This window comes from Lycium barbarum, chromosome 1 (genome assembly GCF_019175385.1).
Source record: "Lycium barbarum isolate Lr01 chromosome 1, ASM1917538v2, whole genome shotgun sequence".
Lineage (NCBI taxonomy): Eukaryota > Viridiplantae > Streptophyta > Magnoliopsida > Solanales > Solanaceae > Lycium > Lycium barbarum.
The window spans coordinates 17,265,614-17,284,029 of NC_083337.1; the positions used below are offsets into that span (position 1 = coordinate 17,265,614).

At 30.7% G+C, this 18,416-nt stretch overlaps 1 protein-coding gene across 1 annotated transcript in view; it reads right to left on the reverse strand.

The window, feature by feature from the left end:
• Positions 1 to 10,787, reverse strand: part of LOC132632725 ((+)-neomenthol dehydrogenase-like) — a 37,893-nt gene extending 27,106 nt beyond the window's left edge. The window contains exon 1 of the mRNA XM_060348779.1: positions 10,530 to 10,787. Within this exon, the coding sequence (XP_060204762.1) occupies positions 10,530 to 10,733 (204 nt within the window). The 5' untranslated portion in view covers positions 10,734 to 10,787. The remainder of the gene's footprint in view (positions 1 to 10,529) is intronic.
• Positions 10,788 to 18,416: the final 7,629 nt, after the last annotated feature.

The window sequence follows — 18,416 nt, forward strand, 5'->3', positions numbered from 1 at the left end:
CAATCAAAGAAAATGTCATAAGCTCAAATGGGGTTACTAGTGATATTATTTATGCAATGGTAGGCTAGAGGCTAAAGAGGCTTTTTCAAAAATCACAAAGATAGCCCAAGGTCATCTCTCCAACCAACATAATCAAAATTAGCATTGAACGACTAACCGGGCAAGTTCTAGATGATAAAAGTAAACACAAGAATTATTCAACAAACACTCACACACATGGCATATGAACTAGTCAAGATGGATCAATTTCACTTCCCAAGCAAGAACAACTAGTGCAATATCTCATAATCCAAAGTAAACACAACTAGTAGGTAAAGAGTCACCAAATGAGCCACAAAGTTGTCACAAAGATCATTCTTTCATATGCACCTTGCTTTTTAACATTCACAACACAATTTGGAGGGGTATTCGCATTTCAATTTCACATGCAAGAGACTAACTATATTAGTACCAAACAAGCCAAGAGTTTTCACATTTTTCCTCAAAGAAAATAAAATAATAAGAGTGACTAATCCACAACATGTCAAAAGAACAAAATTTTCAAAAATTTTGAGCAAGTTTCAAAATATAATGCGCTACCACGTGCCACCCCCAACTATAAACATTGCAGTGTCCTCGCTGCACATAATCAAAACAAAACATAAAAATAGAAAGAAAAAAAAACTTTTTTTTTTACTCTATGTCACCACATGCGACGCGACATGCGAGTCGCATGTGATGTCACCCGTTTTTTTTTTTTTTTTTACTCTCTGTCACCACATGCGACGCGACATGCGATTTGCATGTTATGACACCAGAAAATATTTTTTTGCAGCTTTTACTGGTTTTGGGGGGCTGTCCGGAATCCGACATGCTCAAAACAACTCCAAAAATTCTGAAACTTTGCAGATTAGTCAAAAACCGTAAACTAAATTATTCTAAAAAATAAAATTTCAAAAACGATTTAAAACTTTTAAAACGATGGGTTACCTCTCACCAAGCGCTTGATTTAACGTCGCGGCACGACGGTTACCTTCATCACTTTTCTCGCCATTTGGAGCTTATGAATTGGGCACCCAACTTGGACTCAAGTTTGTGACCACGAGCGGTGGGGGGTGGTAAGTAGATGAACAAGTCAAACGTTAATTTCTTCATTTTGCACTTCTTGGCTTTCAAATGAGGAATGTCATTTTGCCTTCTTACTCTTTCGAATTGCAAGATGTAAGGCAGTTGTCTTTCTTCTTCACCATCCAACATGGATGTATGTGGCTCAATTTCCCATATCACCATACAAATCCAATGTTGAAAAATGCTTGGAGTGAGACTTCAACCTCCCAATTTGCAATTTTTTTCGGATTTTGACATTCTCATTTTCCCCCAAACTAGAGTCAACTTCCACCATTTTTCTCAAGACAACGGTTGACTCTAATTTCTTTTCTTCTTTGGCGTCTCTAATGAAAATGGATTCGTTTGGAGGATTTTTAATTCTTGATTCCTCCTTTTCATGATTGGCCTCCAACATGGGCATTCTCTCCTCATATTGAGCATTTGAGAATTCTTCTTGATTTTATTCAAATGCCCACGGAAGATTTTTGTATTCATTCATCAAGCCATTTTGGAGACTAGTTTCCAAGTACTCCTCCAAGGCTTTTTGCTTTTCATTTCCTCCTTCAAGTAGGCATTCTATCATGAGCTTGAACTCTCCATTTTGTCCCTTCTCAACTTCTTCCACTTCCATTTCCCTATCATTGTCACAACAAAAAGTAGAATCGTCATAGTGGAGGTTCGGGGAAGGGAAGGACACATAAGCACAATTAGCCCAATGGCCATTTTGACCACCATATCTATCACATATGCTCCACTCATGGGTTTGAGATTGTGCGCACAATGATAACGTCCAAATACACTTTTTTATTTTTTATTTTTGTGGACCTGTTTAATATTGGGGGAGGGGGGGGATTTTTTTTTTTAATTATTTTTTATGGGGGGGGGGGGGGGGCAAAAATTATTTTTTTTATGGGGGGCCCCACAACGGATGACGAAGAGTGAGCAAAACTCACTCTTCTAAGTAGTAGAAATATTTAGTAAAATTTTTCGACAAAGCAATGTCACGTGACACCCCTCGGCCTAAGGTAAATCTGCCCCTGCCTAGATAGACTTACCATGGCGACAGACCTTAAAATGGTCAGTCTAGCCCTGCGTGGGCCGTGGGTTGAGCTGTGTCGGCCACCTTTTCTAAGACATATTCTTATAATTTTTAATCTAAATTCTAACCTAAAAATGCTATTATAAATATTTTAAGATAATATTACATAGTGTTGCAAATCAAGTCTCAAAATGTAATCAAATTATCCCAATAATACTTATTAAATACGAAGTATCAATGCTTTCAATTGCTAGTAATGTCCATTACATTGGAAATTTTCATATTGAATTGTTGGTTTCATTACAGTTCAGTCATGTCTGACTGAAATGCAGACATATATGAAAAATTTAAAGGGTGCTAAATGTATTTGTTAGATTTGTTGTTGATTCAACAAATTGATGATTGTGATTTGTTCTTTATAATATATGAAACTTTTGTTCCAAATTTTGAGTTTATTTGGAATAGATTTGGGTGTTAAATCGTGTGTTGATTGGTAGAAATTTGAAGAATATTTTTTTTTATGGCAAAAATATTCAGACACACATGATCGAAATTTTAGCCAATATTTACATACACTTCAGTTACGTACGATTGAAGTTCAGGCATACACGAAAAATTCAAAACATAAAATTTTGTCAATGTTTACATGCATGCCGTAGAAAATGACCGAACTTTGTCTTAGCCCATACCAAACTTTTGGTAGAAATGTATGATGTTTGGCCTTGTTTGGCTTTCACAAGGCCACACATCAGACGGAAATGTCAAAAGGTAACAAAATTTCAGACGTTACTGCTTGAACTTGTGTCCCGAGTGAATGAACTTAAAAAAATTCAACCAAGTCCCAAAAAACAAATACTGGTACACAACCAGGGGCGGAGCCAGCGTATGTCTAGGGGGTTCATCCGAACCCCCTCGGCGAAAAATTACAGTGTATTTTCAAAGTTAAAATTATTTTATTATGTATATATAATAGATGTTGAACCCCCTGACTTCTTCGTATATTTACCTTTTAGAATTTTTGAACCCCCTGGATGAAAATTCTGGCTCCGCCACTGTACACAACCCAAGAATATGTGACCGTATTGGGTCCACTTATGATACTTTCTACGTCTCCATCGCTCGTTCGTTTCCTAACTAGAAAATATCGTCCACTAAACTCCATATGAGACTATTTTATAATAACTTGACAAGAAACCGATCGACCAAAAAAAAAAAAAAAAAGATAAGATCGACGAACCAAAAAAAAAAAAGGAGATAATGGTATATTCTAATCTGTTTATTTTCAATGAATCTTGGATTAAAGGATATTAATTAATTTAATTACAAAAGCTATTAGACAAACTCAAGGATAAATTGGATTAGTTTCATGAATGGTCAACTGAACTTACGACTTTTTGCAATAAAGTCAAAAAGTTTTTTTTTTCTCACTTAAATATAACTACATCTTACTACGTTGCTTAGAAGATTAAAATGCTCAAAAAAAAAAAAAAATCATTAGCGGAATTCCCGAATGCCAAATTTGACACGCCAAATCAGAGAAAATGTCTAGATTATTTTGACATATAACGTCCTAAAACTCGATACATTGTTTTTTTGCCGTATAAAAGTGTCCCCTTCCCTTAATTACCGGATAATATTTTTTTATCGGATAAATGATATCAGGTAAAAAAAGAAAAGCTTTTTACAAATTACTAAAATAGTACTTATAAAGATATCAGGAGTAGATTGTTTACAGTAGGGGTGTACAAAGTAAATCGACAAGTCGCACCAAATCGATAAACCGAGAAAAAAAATCCAATTAGTGGTTTGATTTGACTTAGTTTGGTGTTAAAAAAAAAAACCGACCATAATTGGTTTGATTTGGTTTTAGCTAACAAAAGTCAAACCGAACCAAACCAACCCGACATTACATGTATTCAATTTTTAAAATATTTTATACATAAAAATATTTATTTGTAATGTAATTTATAAACATTTCTTAAATTTTTTCGTAGTTCATATTATTCAAGCTTGAACTTAAAATTTTGAATGTCAATAGGTTTTATATCCTATGGATATTAGTAACTCATATAAAGTCTAAACCAAAACCAACTCAACCCTAATACTAACAAAAGAAATTGAGATTCAATTTACTACTAGGAATGTCAATGATGTTGGATATCTATTATTTAGTTTTGCATAATTGGTTTAGAGAGTGAAAATACATAACTTAAGTTTTTTTTTTCTTGTCATGTAATTAATACTTATTAGCCATACTTATTTAGCATGACTTAGTATTTTTGGATTATGATCATTTTCTTTATGGCTTATTAATTAGCAATATTTATTTTAACCTATTTTATTATCTTTTGTTGAATATTTTAATACAATGTCATCACTCTTCTCACATTTTTTGTTATTTTCTTATGAAACAACTTAATTATATAGTTGTATCTTACTAAGACTAAAGAAATAAAGTTATATGTTTTGTATTAAGACTATTCCCCCCAAAAAAAAAAACCGAGAAAATCGAATAACCCGAGAAATCCGAGGTTGAAAAACCCAAATTTTATTGGTTTGATTTGGTGTTTAAAAAATCCGAACCAACCCGATCCATGTACACCCCTAGTTTACGGTACAAACTCGACGAAACTTAGTCATTTTGTCCCAATTTTGTATTTGTTTTACTTCTTCTTATTAATATGTACAAAATATAAATTTAGAATCTTTTTTGGATAAAAAAGAGTGTCCACTTTTTTTTTTAATTCAAAAAGAGTGTCCACTTACCAGATCAAGAAAGAATTAACCTTATTCTTCCAAAATTGTCCTTCTTAAGTGTTAAGTGATCAAATCTCAATATTTATTTAATTAGGAATAGGTTAGTCAAATTACCTATTTTTGTCTAGGAATTAATATTTTCTTAAAGCGTGTGTAAATGACTAAGCGGACACTCTTTTTGATCCGAAGGGAGTAACTTGCAAGCAAAAAGCCCGAATCTAGAAACTTCAAATTTTGTCCGCGGCTGAAAGATATGGATGGTGAACTATGAAATTAACTATTATACTAGTGTACTTGTCCGCACTTCGTGCGGTGTCGTAATTTTTTTTAAATATGATCGAAATCATAAACTTATGTATACATTATTTGACGAAAGAATTTATGGCAAACATGGTATATTAAATAAGAAAAAATCAATCTAAATTGATATATGTAAATTTGAATAAGAAAACCATATATAAAAATAAAAAACCATATATAAAAATCAAACATTATTTTAGTGGAGAAGAAAACTTCATAATAAGAGGAAATTCACATAAAATAATAAAAAACTAAGTGATATATAAAATATTTGCATCTAAAAGTATTAAATTTTTACTGTAATATATATGATGAGAAATTAAAGAAAGATTAAAAAAAAATGTTAAATAAAGAAATGTGGTTCAAAGAAAAATAATTTTAAAATTCTCTTCTCGGGTTAAACTAATCTTTTCAATCCAAATCAAATTTTACAGATCAATTATTAGAATACGTAATCATTTAGGATGAACTAATATTTCTAAATATAAATATTGGCCAAGAAAAGCTTCACAGAAGTAACTAAATAAGCAAATTAACAACAACAACATACCCACTGTAATCCCCCAAATAAATACTAAAATAAATATACAAAAAAGTCAAGAAAATGGTGAAATAAAGAAAGTTTTTACCTTGATATTAAGAGGAGATGATTAAAGTTGCTTTCACCTTTTTGAGCTTATAATGAAGCATTTGTAACTGAAACATCACGAGAAATTTATATTTAGACATTGTTATTTAAAGTAATAAGAAAAAAGGTCAAAAATGAGAAAATTTGGCTAAAGATCAAAGAGTCATATCACCTTTTTGTTATTTTTGTTATATATCTCTGCTCTTTTATAAACTTTCCTTAATTCATTCCTAGGATGCAAAGAATGATTTTGTACTTGCTCCAGAAAGTAGATTATGAATAAGGTGATCTAACTAAAATAATTGATGAAGCTAATAATTTACAAATAAAGAATTTAAATATATAACAAACAAACACATCCGGCGACTATATATATATATATATATATATATATATATATATATATAAAGGAGTCATAATCATAATTTTCACAGCATCAAGAGTACAAGTTCGGAAAAGTTACTTTGAATCATGATTTATATATTCACTTTTGAAATGAAAGTGAAACAGGATAATTTAATACAAATAAGATAATCTATTTAAACAATTAATACTTGACCATACAAATACACAAAGAGAGCAAACAAACAAAAAAATTGTAGAAGTTAGACGTTTAGGCCAAAAGAAAAAAACTGTTAGACTGAAGCATTGTAGTGACAAATGAATGAAAATTTTGAGGATATATATACAACGGCTATAGAAGAAGATAAAAAAGCATGAAAATTAATACGTACTAATTATTCACTTTAAATAGAGATTAAAATGATAGCACATGAACAAGAAATGAGCAAAAAAGGGACAAATATGGAATAGACATTAACATGTATAAATTGTCAATTTAATTGGATAACATTAATGGTCGTAGTCTTTATAAATATTTCTTTCAAATCATAAAAGAAAAAAATCTTAAAAACAATAAAAAAGATTAAAAAAAAAAGAAAAAAGATAAATACATTTCTTGGTCTTGTAGAGATGAGGCAAAGAATTAATCATCCACTATCATTACATACAAGGATATATTAAGAGCATTAATTTGCTTAAGGTATGGGAATCGTGCCCATTTCTTCCATTCCAATGAACCACCATTATGTATTCGAATGCTAATTAATGCGTAGCCATAAATTGTCCATTATTGAGCATAATAATTAAGAGATAATTAGAATTTTTCATTTTATAATTAGATAAAGGCTCAAAAAATGGAGAAAAAAAGATAATAGTATTATAGGCCATAGAGAGGTGTCACATCATCTTGTATATGCCTAGATTTATATTATACTAGTGAACTCATTCACGCTACGCGCAAATAATAAAACATCATTAAATTTATAAAATAATCTTTTCCACAGTATTTGGATATTAAAAATATTTTAGAAAATATTCTTAGCTTCAAATCCGAATACATTCAATTCAACTTGTAATCCACAACTTAATTTTTTGTATTTTAAATATAGTTAATTTTTATATAATTAAATAGTAGGTGGTTTCTCTAAAAACGTGTAAAGAAGGAAAAAGAATTTCAATAAAATTGATCTACATCTGTGCATATATATCTATATGTGTGTGTGATATACACTCTCATTATGTAGTTAAATTTTACAATATTTATATATATTATTTTCTAGTGTTTCATTCATTGCTTGATTTCGAGCTAGTGATATACACTCTCATTATGTAGTTAAATTTTACAATATATATATATATATATATATATATATATATATATATATATATATATATATATATATATATATATATATATATATATATATATTATTTTCTAGTTTTTCATTCATTGCTTGATTTCGAGCTAGTGCTCTACTTTTCTTTGGTGCTTTGTTTTTCTTTCAAAAGGAAAAACAAAGAAGAGCAAGGGCGAACCGTGGACCCCAAATTCACAAAAGCAAACTAATTTTATTTTACTCAATTGTTGTCTTTATAGTTCATTTCCTTCTTTCCTTTCTTTCACCTTTTATCTTCTTTATTTCGTATTTTGTTCTTTTTCAGAGTTTTCTTTTTTAAACGTTCATTTTTTTTTCAAAAAGAAATTATAAGTAACTAAAAACATGAGCTAATATTTTAGATGATGTAAACTGGAAAAATAAGATGAAAGGATAAAAATAAATAGATAAGCATTATGATTGAATAAAACATAATCCAGCCCTCTCACTTTCACGATTCTTAACATACACAAAACAATACTGATATTCCTAGGGCAAGAATATACAACTTCGTTTAAGCCATATTCAAAAATCACTTGTCTCAAAGCTTATATATCTTTATAGGGCATATTATATGTAAAACAATAAAAGCCTTTTTTTTTTTTTTTGGTGAAAATCATATTTAGTATGTATTGAGAAATCAGATCAACAAAAAATAAAGCAATCCAACGGGAATATCATATTTGCATTAACAATGTAATGAGACACTAAAATACAAGACTAATTTTTAATCTAACATGAACGTAATATGAAAATTCCAATATTTAACCTAAAAAACAGTAATTTAATAATCACTATCACGGACCAAAGAAAAACTAAGCAAATTGCTATATACAATATATATGAGTACATCCTTATAAATATGGAGAAACAAAAGGAGCAATAGGGCAAATAAAACACAAGACCGACTCTCTGACGTCTGTACGACTTGTAATTACTTGTAGCAACTCAGGAAGATGAGAGGAATTACCAACAATGATTCACAACTTAAGAAAGAGTTTCAACCAATTTATGAAAGACTTTATTCATCCAAATACTTAGCCTCCAAAATACATAAATGCATTCACCAAAAACGCTATTGAATTATTTTTCAGCATCGATTATATGAACCGGATCCCTTGTTCAAGCAAAATTCAACAGGAAGTAGGGGAAATCATTTGCGTTTGAAACACACAAGTAGATAATCAGTTTATAATTTGAACAACATTGATCCTTTCAATCATGAATACTTTTGGCATAGATGCATTTTTGAGAAGAAGAATCTAGTTAATGGCACGAATACTTGAAGGTGGGGCTTAGCCATGTTTGAAGCCTATCAGGCTATTAAAATATACAGGATATGGACGTGAATGGTTTGTAATTAATTTGAAGGACACCAATCAAAAAAATAAAAATAAAAATTGTAACTGATCCATGAACACCGTAGCAAATGGCTCAATTTTGGTTTTCTTTGAGAAAGCAAAGGGCCAAGTATTTAATAGATAGATAGTGTGTATTTTTATTTTTTCATGAGTTAAGAGTGTGAATCTCTTTAATTTAAAAAACAGGAAAAGAAGAAGAAGAAGAAGAAGAAAAAAGAATCTGAACTTTCTACAACAAAGAAAGGTTAGAAGACATTAAGCAATATTTTAGCTGGTTAGACGACACAAAGTGCGCATAAACTTGCACAATAATTCTTTTGGGGGTTACGAAGCTTTAGGGTTATGAATATAATTAATTAATAATTAAAAGTAGAAGTTATGAAATGTGACTATAGGAGATAATTATTTAAAATGAAATAATTTTAAAAAATGAGAGAAAAAGTCAAAAAAAAGAGAAAAAAGATAAATGCCAATGGAGACCATAGAGAGGTGCCACATAGAATTATCTATGCCTAACTTTATATTATATATAGATATAGATTTCATAAGGTTGAACAAGAAAAAAGGGAATTCTTCCAAAACTGTACATGTCCAACACAACATGTTGCACCCATCTAGTTATATTTTTAGCTTATGTCCGCATAACTAATTGTTTTAGCAACTGTGTTTATACACCAAATATAAAATATTATATATATTGTAAATAATGTATCAATCTTTCATAAAAGTGTATACTAGTGTACTAGAGGTGTTATACATACTTTTACACTATTATACAAAAGACATAATACATAAATATACCCTCAAACTTGGCCTCTGCAAGCAAGTATGCCCTCCAACTTTAGGTGTGCTTAAGTAGGCACCTCAACTTGTATAAAGTTGAACACGTAAACACAAATGCTGACGTGACAAATAAATTTTGGAGGTATCTAGATGATCATTTTGTAAGTTGGAGTGTTCAACTGACAAAGTGAAGACAAATTGAAGTATCTACTTGTGCACACCAAAAGTTGATGGGCATACTTGCTAGCTGAAACCAAGTTTGAGTGCCTGTTAATGTATTATGCCTATATAAAATTATACAAACTTGTAATACAATTGGATTTCATCTACGAACTCCATCGAAATGCATCAAAAACAGCACCAAATAGCTCAAATCTTCACCTAATAGCTTCAAAATGACATCTTCACCCCAATCACCAATTTGTCAAAATTTTTAACAAATCATGAAATTCATTTGTGAGTGTTCAAGCTTTTAAAAATTTCAATAATGGAATTTTAGTTTTTTCACTTTAATTCACCTAACAATGTTTAAATTTGTGATGATAAACATGAATATCACTCTCAATTAATTTTCTATGCATCAAAAAATGAAAATCATCACAAATTAAAAAATTATTGTCGTTTCCCTAAATAACCCAAATTATAGTACAAAATATGCTAAATATGGTAAAATCTAAAAATATAAACTCATTTCTATGATAATATTGAGGCAAGTGATGTATGAAATTATGTAATTCCTATTTGAGAACATGTGTCTGTTGCTATATTTTCGTTGGAAAAAGGAGTAGTTGTAGATGACTTACCAAAATATCAAGCTATATTTTCATTGGAAAAAGGAGTAGTTGTAGATGACTTACCAAAATATCAAGCTTTCCATATTTAGATTTGATGAAGTCAACCAAAGAGGAAAAACTTTGTGGATCCACAACATCAACTTGATGAAACACAACAAGATTCATTTGATGATAATAACAAGACTCTTCTCTCAATAGCTTTTCAACAGCTTCTTTGCCTCTTTTTTCATCCCTAGCTGTTAAAATTACCATTACTCCTTTTTCCATTAGCTGCCTGCCTATTTCATACCCTATACCTTCGTTTCCCCCTGTAACAACTGCATTCCTGAAAAAGAAAAAGAGAGAGAGAAATTAATATTAATTATTTTTTCTGTATCAATTTATGTGGCACAGTTCGAATTCAGAAGTCAAATAGTTCAAGCTTGATCATGAATTCAGGCATGAAATCTTTTAGTTTTTTGAAATAAACATTACTAAAAAATCACTATTTTCTCACTGAAAAATGTTCAGTGGAAATAGCCACTGAATGTTGGGAAGAAAAACCTAAATAGTAGTGTTTTCACAGGAAAAAACTAGCAAGTTTCCCAGTGTTTCAATTAAACCTGTTTCACACCATGAGTTTGCCTAATGAGCTTGTCGGTGGGAATGAGATGAAAAAAGCACGTTTTATAACATAAATTTCTCACTGAATGAGAAAAAACTTTATTACTAGTATAATAATTGACAATTTAAAATATTTAAAAGATATATAAAAACAATTACGTTAAAAAAAGACTTGTTTGAATCTCGAAATCTGAAAGGTGCCACTTAAATTGATACGGGGAGAGTAACAAAGAGCTTAACTACTGAAAAGAGAAAGAAAGATTTTGAGGGCAAGGCAGAAGACTTACTTTCTTATTGGATGGTTGTTTAGGGACTCTTCTGCCATTCTTTTGTCCTTCGGTAAAGGGCCAAATATACCCCTGTACTATCGGAAAAGGGTCAAATATACCCTTCGTTATACTTTGAGTTCAAATATACCTCTACCGTTATACTATTGATTCAAATATATCCCTCATCCATTAAAGTTGTCCAAGATGGATAGTCAATCCTACGTGGCACTGACATTTAGTGAGGTGGCATGCCACGCCCCTAACACCTTTTATCCCTCTCCTTTATTTGTTCTTCCACCACTAAATTTTTTTTCCCTCCACAACCATTACCGCCACCATCGGTAAGAACAAATTATGGTGAGAGAGGAAAGAGAAGTGAGACTCAATTCTATCCGATGGGTCTACAAAGAAACTGATTATTTTTTTTCCAATCAAACACAGTAAAATCATCAAGGACTAGTAGTGTTCTTGAATCCTATGAAATGGGTCTCCAACAAAATCAATCTTTTCCTCTTTTTTCTTTTACAATGCAGTGTTCACCAAATGGGTTCACACAGAAAATATTTACACCCTCCATTCTTTCCGATCAATCACGGTAAAACCATCGAGGACTACTAGCTAGTTCTTGAATTCTATGAAGTGGGTCTACAGAAGAACCGATTTTTCCCCTTTGCAAAGCAAATGGGTTCACATTGCACACTGAAACTTCATTCAATACTGTTTTTTTGAGCTAATTAACTGATTATTTTATTTAAAATTTTGGGATTTTTTTCTTGGAGTCCATGCATATGTGTATGTATAGGAAGTTAGGAACATGGGCATTTTATGATTCTGAGGGAAGGAAATTTTAATGGTGGACGAACAAATAAAGAGGAGGGATAAAATGTGTTAGGGGCGCTGAGGTGGTATGCCATGTGGCATCCACCTCACTAAATGTTAGTGTCACGTAGGATTCACTATCCACCTTGGACAACTTTAACGGATGAGGGGTATATTTGAACCAATAATATAACGGTAGGGGTATATTCAAACCTAAAATATAACGAAGGGTATATTTGACCCTTTTCCGATAGTACAGAGGTATATTTGGCCCTTTTTCGTTTGTCCTTTTGTACACAACCCTCTGTTCGGTGTGCTTTTCTGGAGGAAGATAGGCAGAGCTGCAAGGCATATATATAGTGCTAGTGGTGTTAGGAACTTTGATCCTAAGATATACTCCCTAAGTTTCATTTTATTTGTCTGATTTTGCCTTGACATGAAGTTTAAAAAATTAAAAAAAGATTTTTGATATGTAAAATGTATCAAAATGTCACTTATCATATAATATTATTTTTTGTTCATGAAGAAGTTACGTTATAATTGTAATATTGATAAATTGTATTGATTATTTGCTTATAGGGAGATAAAATGAATAGTATGATACTAATAGTGATTTAAGAAACTGTGGTTTCAGTGTTTGAAATTTAAGATGTTAGAGTTGATTTGCATTTCATAATAGTTTTTATTTCATTGTATTATTTATACCTGTAAAATTATGTTATATATAATTACAAGTTGTAAGTGGCGTATAATGGATTGCTTTGATTAGTTTTTTGTGAGGATCAAGTGTGTGTATATATATTTCATTTATTTACAATTTTCTTTTATTTTTTTATGTAATTTTACCTATTTAAAAATATTTATTGTAATTATATTATTTTATAAAATATTAAAAATTAAATACCCATGGGGCTTACGCCCCTGCCTCGAGGCTTACGCCTCGTCGAGGCGTATATAAAACGCCCCGTCTTACGCCCCGCCTTTTAAAAACTGATATGTATGTCTTGTATCCACTTAGTTCATGTAGACTCCGTGCATGGATGAACGTTTTTGAAACTTTTTTTTTTGTCTAAAAACATGTCATAATTTACTTTCTCTCTAATTGAAAAAAAGATTTGAATCAACGTATGAGGGTCAAAGAATTCAATTTTCTCGAATAATTTGAAAACACATATTCCTTTGTGTAACTTTAAATTAAATGGAAATTACTTGGAAAGTATTCTAAGTCATAATTTCTTATAACTATAAATATTTTTCAAGAAACGACTAAACCAAAAAGGTTGTTGTTGACTAAACCAAACAAAAAATAAAATAAAAAATTCACGCATGAAAAACTGGAACGAAAACGACATGCAAAAATAATATTACAATTGACACAAAGGGGTATGATGTTGTTGTTGACTAAACCAAAAAAGTCACGCATGAAAACTGGAACAAAAAACGACATGCATAATTGTATTTATATTGACATGAATGGGAAGTGTCGAATGAGGAATATTTTGTTTGGTTATGATGTTTGCTAAACCTTTATATTATTTTATACCAAAAGAACTCCAATTATGGAGAGTGCTCATATTTTCTAATCAAGAAAATAGAAAAAAGAAATCTAGAAAACATTTTTTGCCATCGATTATATCAACTAGATCATAGTTTGATATTATATTACAAAATGATGTTAGAAAACGACGTGGGAAAGGAATGACAGACATATAATTATATATTGTCACGATTAGGAAAATTCAAAAGAAGTATATTTTGTATGCATTTGATGTTTGAATTTTGATTAACTTGTTTATCTAACTTTTGAAAAAAGATTTTTTGCTTGATTGAGGGTGCTGATATTACATTTTTTTTTTTAGGGTGCTGATATTACGGGCACTCTTTCATGGCCTTTTTATTATATGAGTGTCAGCAAATAATATTATACCAACTTCAGAAAATATATACATAAATGTCGAGTTTTACGAAGAAACAATGGATTCACGTGCCCCAAATTTTACATATAAGTTCAACCACTGCCCACACATGTGCACAGGGAGTAAATTACGGTCGCAGATGCGTTGACAAAGTTTGGCTATACTTAGGGTTGGAGCCAAGTGGGTGGAATTAACGGGATTCGAATGAACCCCATTCGGTGAAAAATTACACTATATATAGAAGGTTAAGATTATTTTTATTTTATATAGACTATAATAAATGTTGAATTCCCTAACATTTTTTATGAGTTCTCTTTCTTTATATTTGTTCTTAGTGAAAACTGCAAACAACTGAGTATATCCGGGTCTTTAAACAACTACCGGTTTTTTGTGTTGGAAGCTGGCCAAATGTGATATACTACGTGTTGCTAGTATTTCCCCTATAAATCCCCTGCAGTGACTCGCTTATTACTTGTTCTGTTTGTAACTATACTGCCAACACGGCACAACATATAAGTTCTCCCTGTACCACTATATATATATATATATATATATATATATATATATATACTAGTTACATGAGGTCCGTGCTAAGTCCCCGGTCCAAACTCAACAGATAAAAATAATAATATTTTAATTAAAGAAGTATTCGTTATTATTAAAGTTTTCTAGTCACCTAGTTAGATATTTTTTAAACAAAAAACTATTTACGGGGAAGAAAGTTTGGCAGACAAATTATTAAATATCAAAGGGACACAATTGACTCAACATTATGTAAAATAACATGATTTAAATTATATACAACTGGACGAAACAAAAATATAGCATTTTTATCAATAGTTTCTATATTTACAGATAGAAATAGATTTTTTTATATTTATTATGTTTTAATTTCACTTATAATATTTCATGTAGCAAGAGTTTATGCTAGTTAAATGTGACCATTTAAACTTAGTTTAGACTAAACTAAGGGAAAAAAACTAAATTCATTAAATGAATTTCAAGATCAATTTAGTTCTTCATATATATATATTTTATACTTAAAAATATTAATTCTAAGTTAAAATTGCAATTTATAATACTTTTCGTATAGATATTCAGCGCTCCCTCTGTTTCAATTACTGTCCTTTTTAGTCCGTTTAAAAAAGAATGTCTCTTTCCTTTTTTGACAACTCTTTAGTTTCAACTTTCCACGTGGCATGTTTAAAACCACAAGATTAAAAGACATTTTGGTACATTCTACATATCTTTAGTTTAATACTATAAGATTCAAAAGTATTCTTTACTTTCATGTCAAGTCAAAACAAAACATACAAATTGAAACAGAGGGAGTATCTAAATTTAATTTAAAATATTAAGTTGATCTGATTTAATTCAGCTTCAAAGTTTATTCAAACGGACTCTCGCAAAATGAAAAGTGACACATAAATTCACATAGGGGAGGGTGTGGCAGAGGGGGGAGGGGGTGGGGGAGAGAGTAATTAATAGGATCTAGTAAATGCTTCAGTGGGAAACAAAAAATTGTGGCGCACGAAAAAGTTGCCTAAATTTAGCTAAAAAGTAGGCTTAATACCCAGATGGACCCTTAAACTTGACATGTTTTGTAAGATAGACATATAAACTTATAAGGTGACCAGATAGACACTTAAACTTACTCAAAGTGTATTTTTCAAGTTTTTCAGTTGTTTTGAAAACAAAAACTATATTTTTCAAACACTCACAATTTTCATGGCCAAACAAGCCCTAAATATATCACAAAATATTTTTTTTAAAATGTAAAAATAAGGCAAACGCATATACATGAGACTATAAATGTGCACTTAAACCAATAAATACTCGCTAATCGCAATTTTGCAGCTTTCAATTAACTCGGTTTTTTTTTACACTTGAATAATTAAAAAACAATAACTTTAACCAATAAAAATCCTTAAAAAAAGAAATTTCAAATTAAGAATTTTTTTTTTTTTAAGGATTTTCTTCTCGGCTTTACAGTTTTCTTAATTTGAAATTTCTTTTACACTTGAAATACTGAACTTAGAAATTTCTTAATTTGAAATTTCTTTTTTTAAGGATTTTTATTGGTTAAAGTTATTGTTTTTTAATTATTCAAGTGTAAAAAAAAATCCGAGTTAATTGAAAGCTGCAAAATTGCGATTAGCGAGTATTTATTGGTTTAAGTGCACATTTATAGTCTCATGTATATGCGTTTGCCTTATTTTTGCATTTTAAAAAAAAAATTGTGATATATTTAGGGCTTGTTTGGCCATGAAAATTGTGAGTGTTTGAAAAATATAGTTTTTGTTTTCAAAACAACTGAAAAACTTGAAAAATACACTTTGAGTAAGTTTAAGTGTCTATCTGGTCACCTTATAAGTTTATATGTCTATCTTACAAAACATGCCAAGTTTAAGGGTCCATCTAGGTATTAAGCCTAAAAAGTATAATGATAAATAATGTAAAGGGTAATTTAATACTCCTTTCAGTCCATATTTTATTGTTTTTAGTTTGGGCACATCCCTTAAGAAATCACTTTCCCCTAGAAAGTAAGAAGCGTTGTCACTATTACCTTAAGGGGTCATTTGATAGCTAGTTTGAAGGTGAGTTATGCAGGCATTAAATATTGCATAAGTAATACCACGCTTAGTAGCTGGTTAGGAGGTAAGTTATTCAAGTATAAACTTAATACAGTGTTTAATTTGCAATATAGAAATCCATATAATTAATACATATATAAGTTATGAGGGAATCTATGTATTACTTTATGCAGGATATATAGGTTGAATAACTAATACATGAATAACTAAATCCCGCATAAAATAATACATAAATTTTCTCATAATAATAAAAAAGTTATTAATATGTTCTTGATTATATAAAAAATATTTACTCGAATTAAATATAAAAAAAAAAAAAAAACCATATAATATAAACTGGAGAAAATAAAGGACAAGAAAAGATTTCAACAAAAAAAATACTATATTGCCAATAGGGCAATTCGTAGGAATGCCTCTTATTCGGTGTGGTCTTTAATTTTTGCCCCTTAAATTGCTGGTCTTTAATTTTTGTCCCTCAAATTGCTGGTCTTTAAGTTTTACCCCTCAAATTGCTGGTCTTTAATTTTTCCCTTCGCCTAGAATATCATGAGGTTCTGGGTTCGAACTCCAGCTCAAGCATAAAAATAAAATAAAAATCACAGGGCAAGGCTTCTGGAAAAGTCTGCCTTATGCGACATAGGTTGCCTTAAGGCATAACTAATTAAAGTTCTGCCGGATCCGACAGACGTTGCCTTATAAGGCAGACTTTTAGTTATGCCTTAAGGCAACCTATGCCGCATAAGGCAGACTTTTCCCAAAGCCTTGCCTTGCGCTTTTTTTTTTTGACTAACCGGGGGTTCGAACCCAGAACCTCGAGGTATTTTCGGCCAACCTTTTAAGCGAAGGACAAAAATTAAAGACCACCCCAAAAGAAGGACAATCCCTGCAAAAAAATGTTGCCAACATACATTAATTACAGAGGCCCATATAGAAGGGTTATCCCCTCCAGTGGTGTAACGACCCGCTTGGTCATTATGTGTGCGTTGAACATTCTACCCTTGCTAGTACTCTTCCGAGGTTAGGCATGAGCGGACCTAAATAAATTGGAGTGTGTTTTATGTTGTGTTTTGTGACTTATAAGTGACTCTGTGATGTGTTTTTAACTTGGTTTGTTTGTTGATAAGTTGGTATTTTACCAACTTATTTCTTCTTTAAGCTTAGACTTTTGCAATGTTTGATTGAGAAAATAGTGCATTTAATGTCGTTTACTCCTATTTTACAGGTTTATGTGATTTAGAAGTGATCGAAAAGAAACCAAATGAAAACAAGTCAAAAGAGGCCAAATTGAAGAAAATGAGAAAAATGGCTAAAATTGCAAAAACGGACAGATTTGTAATTCCGAAAATCAGTGGCTATTTTGGACATATTTTTGATTGGAAAATTGTGCAACTATAAAAGGAAGACTTGAAGGAAAATATCATCATGTTTGTCCAGTTCATACAAGTCTTGGAGAGCTAGGGTTCATCAACCACATCATTGGAGGAGAAGATTGGAGCACTTTAATGATAAATTTCTTAACGCTTTCTTCAATTTCTTGCTTTGTATTGTATATCTAAGTGTGTAGAATTTTATTCCATCACTTTAATCTTGTTTATGAAAATATTCATTTGCAAATTTGGATGAAATCTCTTGTTATGCTTATGTATTGAATGATTTTAATTTCTATTAAAGTGGGTCTTTGTTGTTTTAATTAATCTTGTTCTTTAATGTTTCTTAAGGGATTAGCTAACCCTAAGATCCGCCCATTTA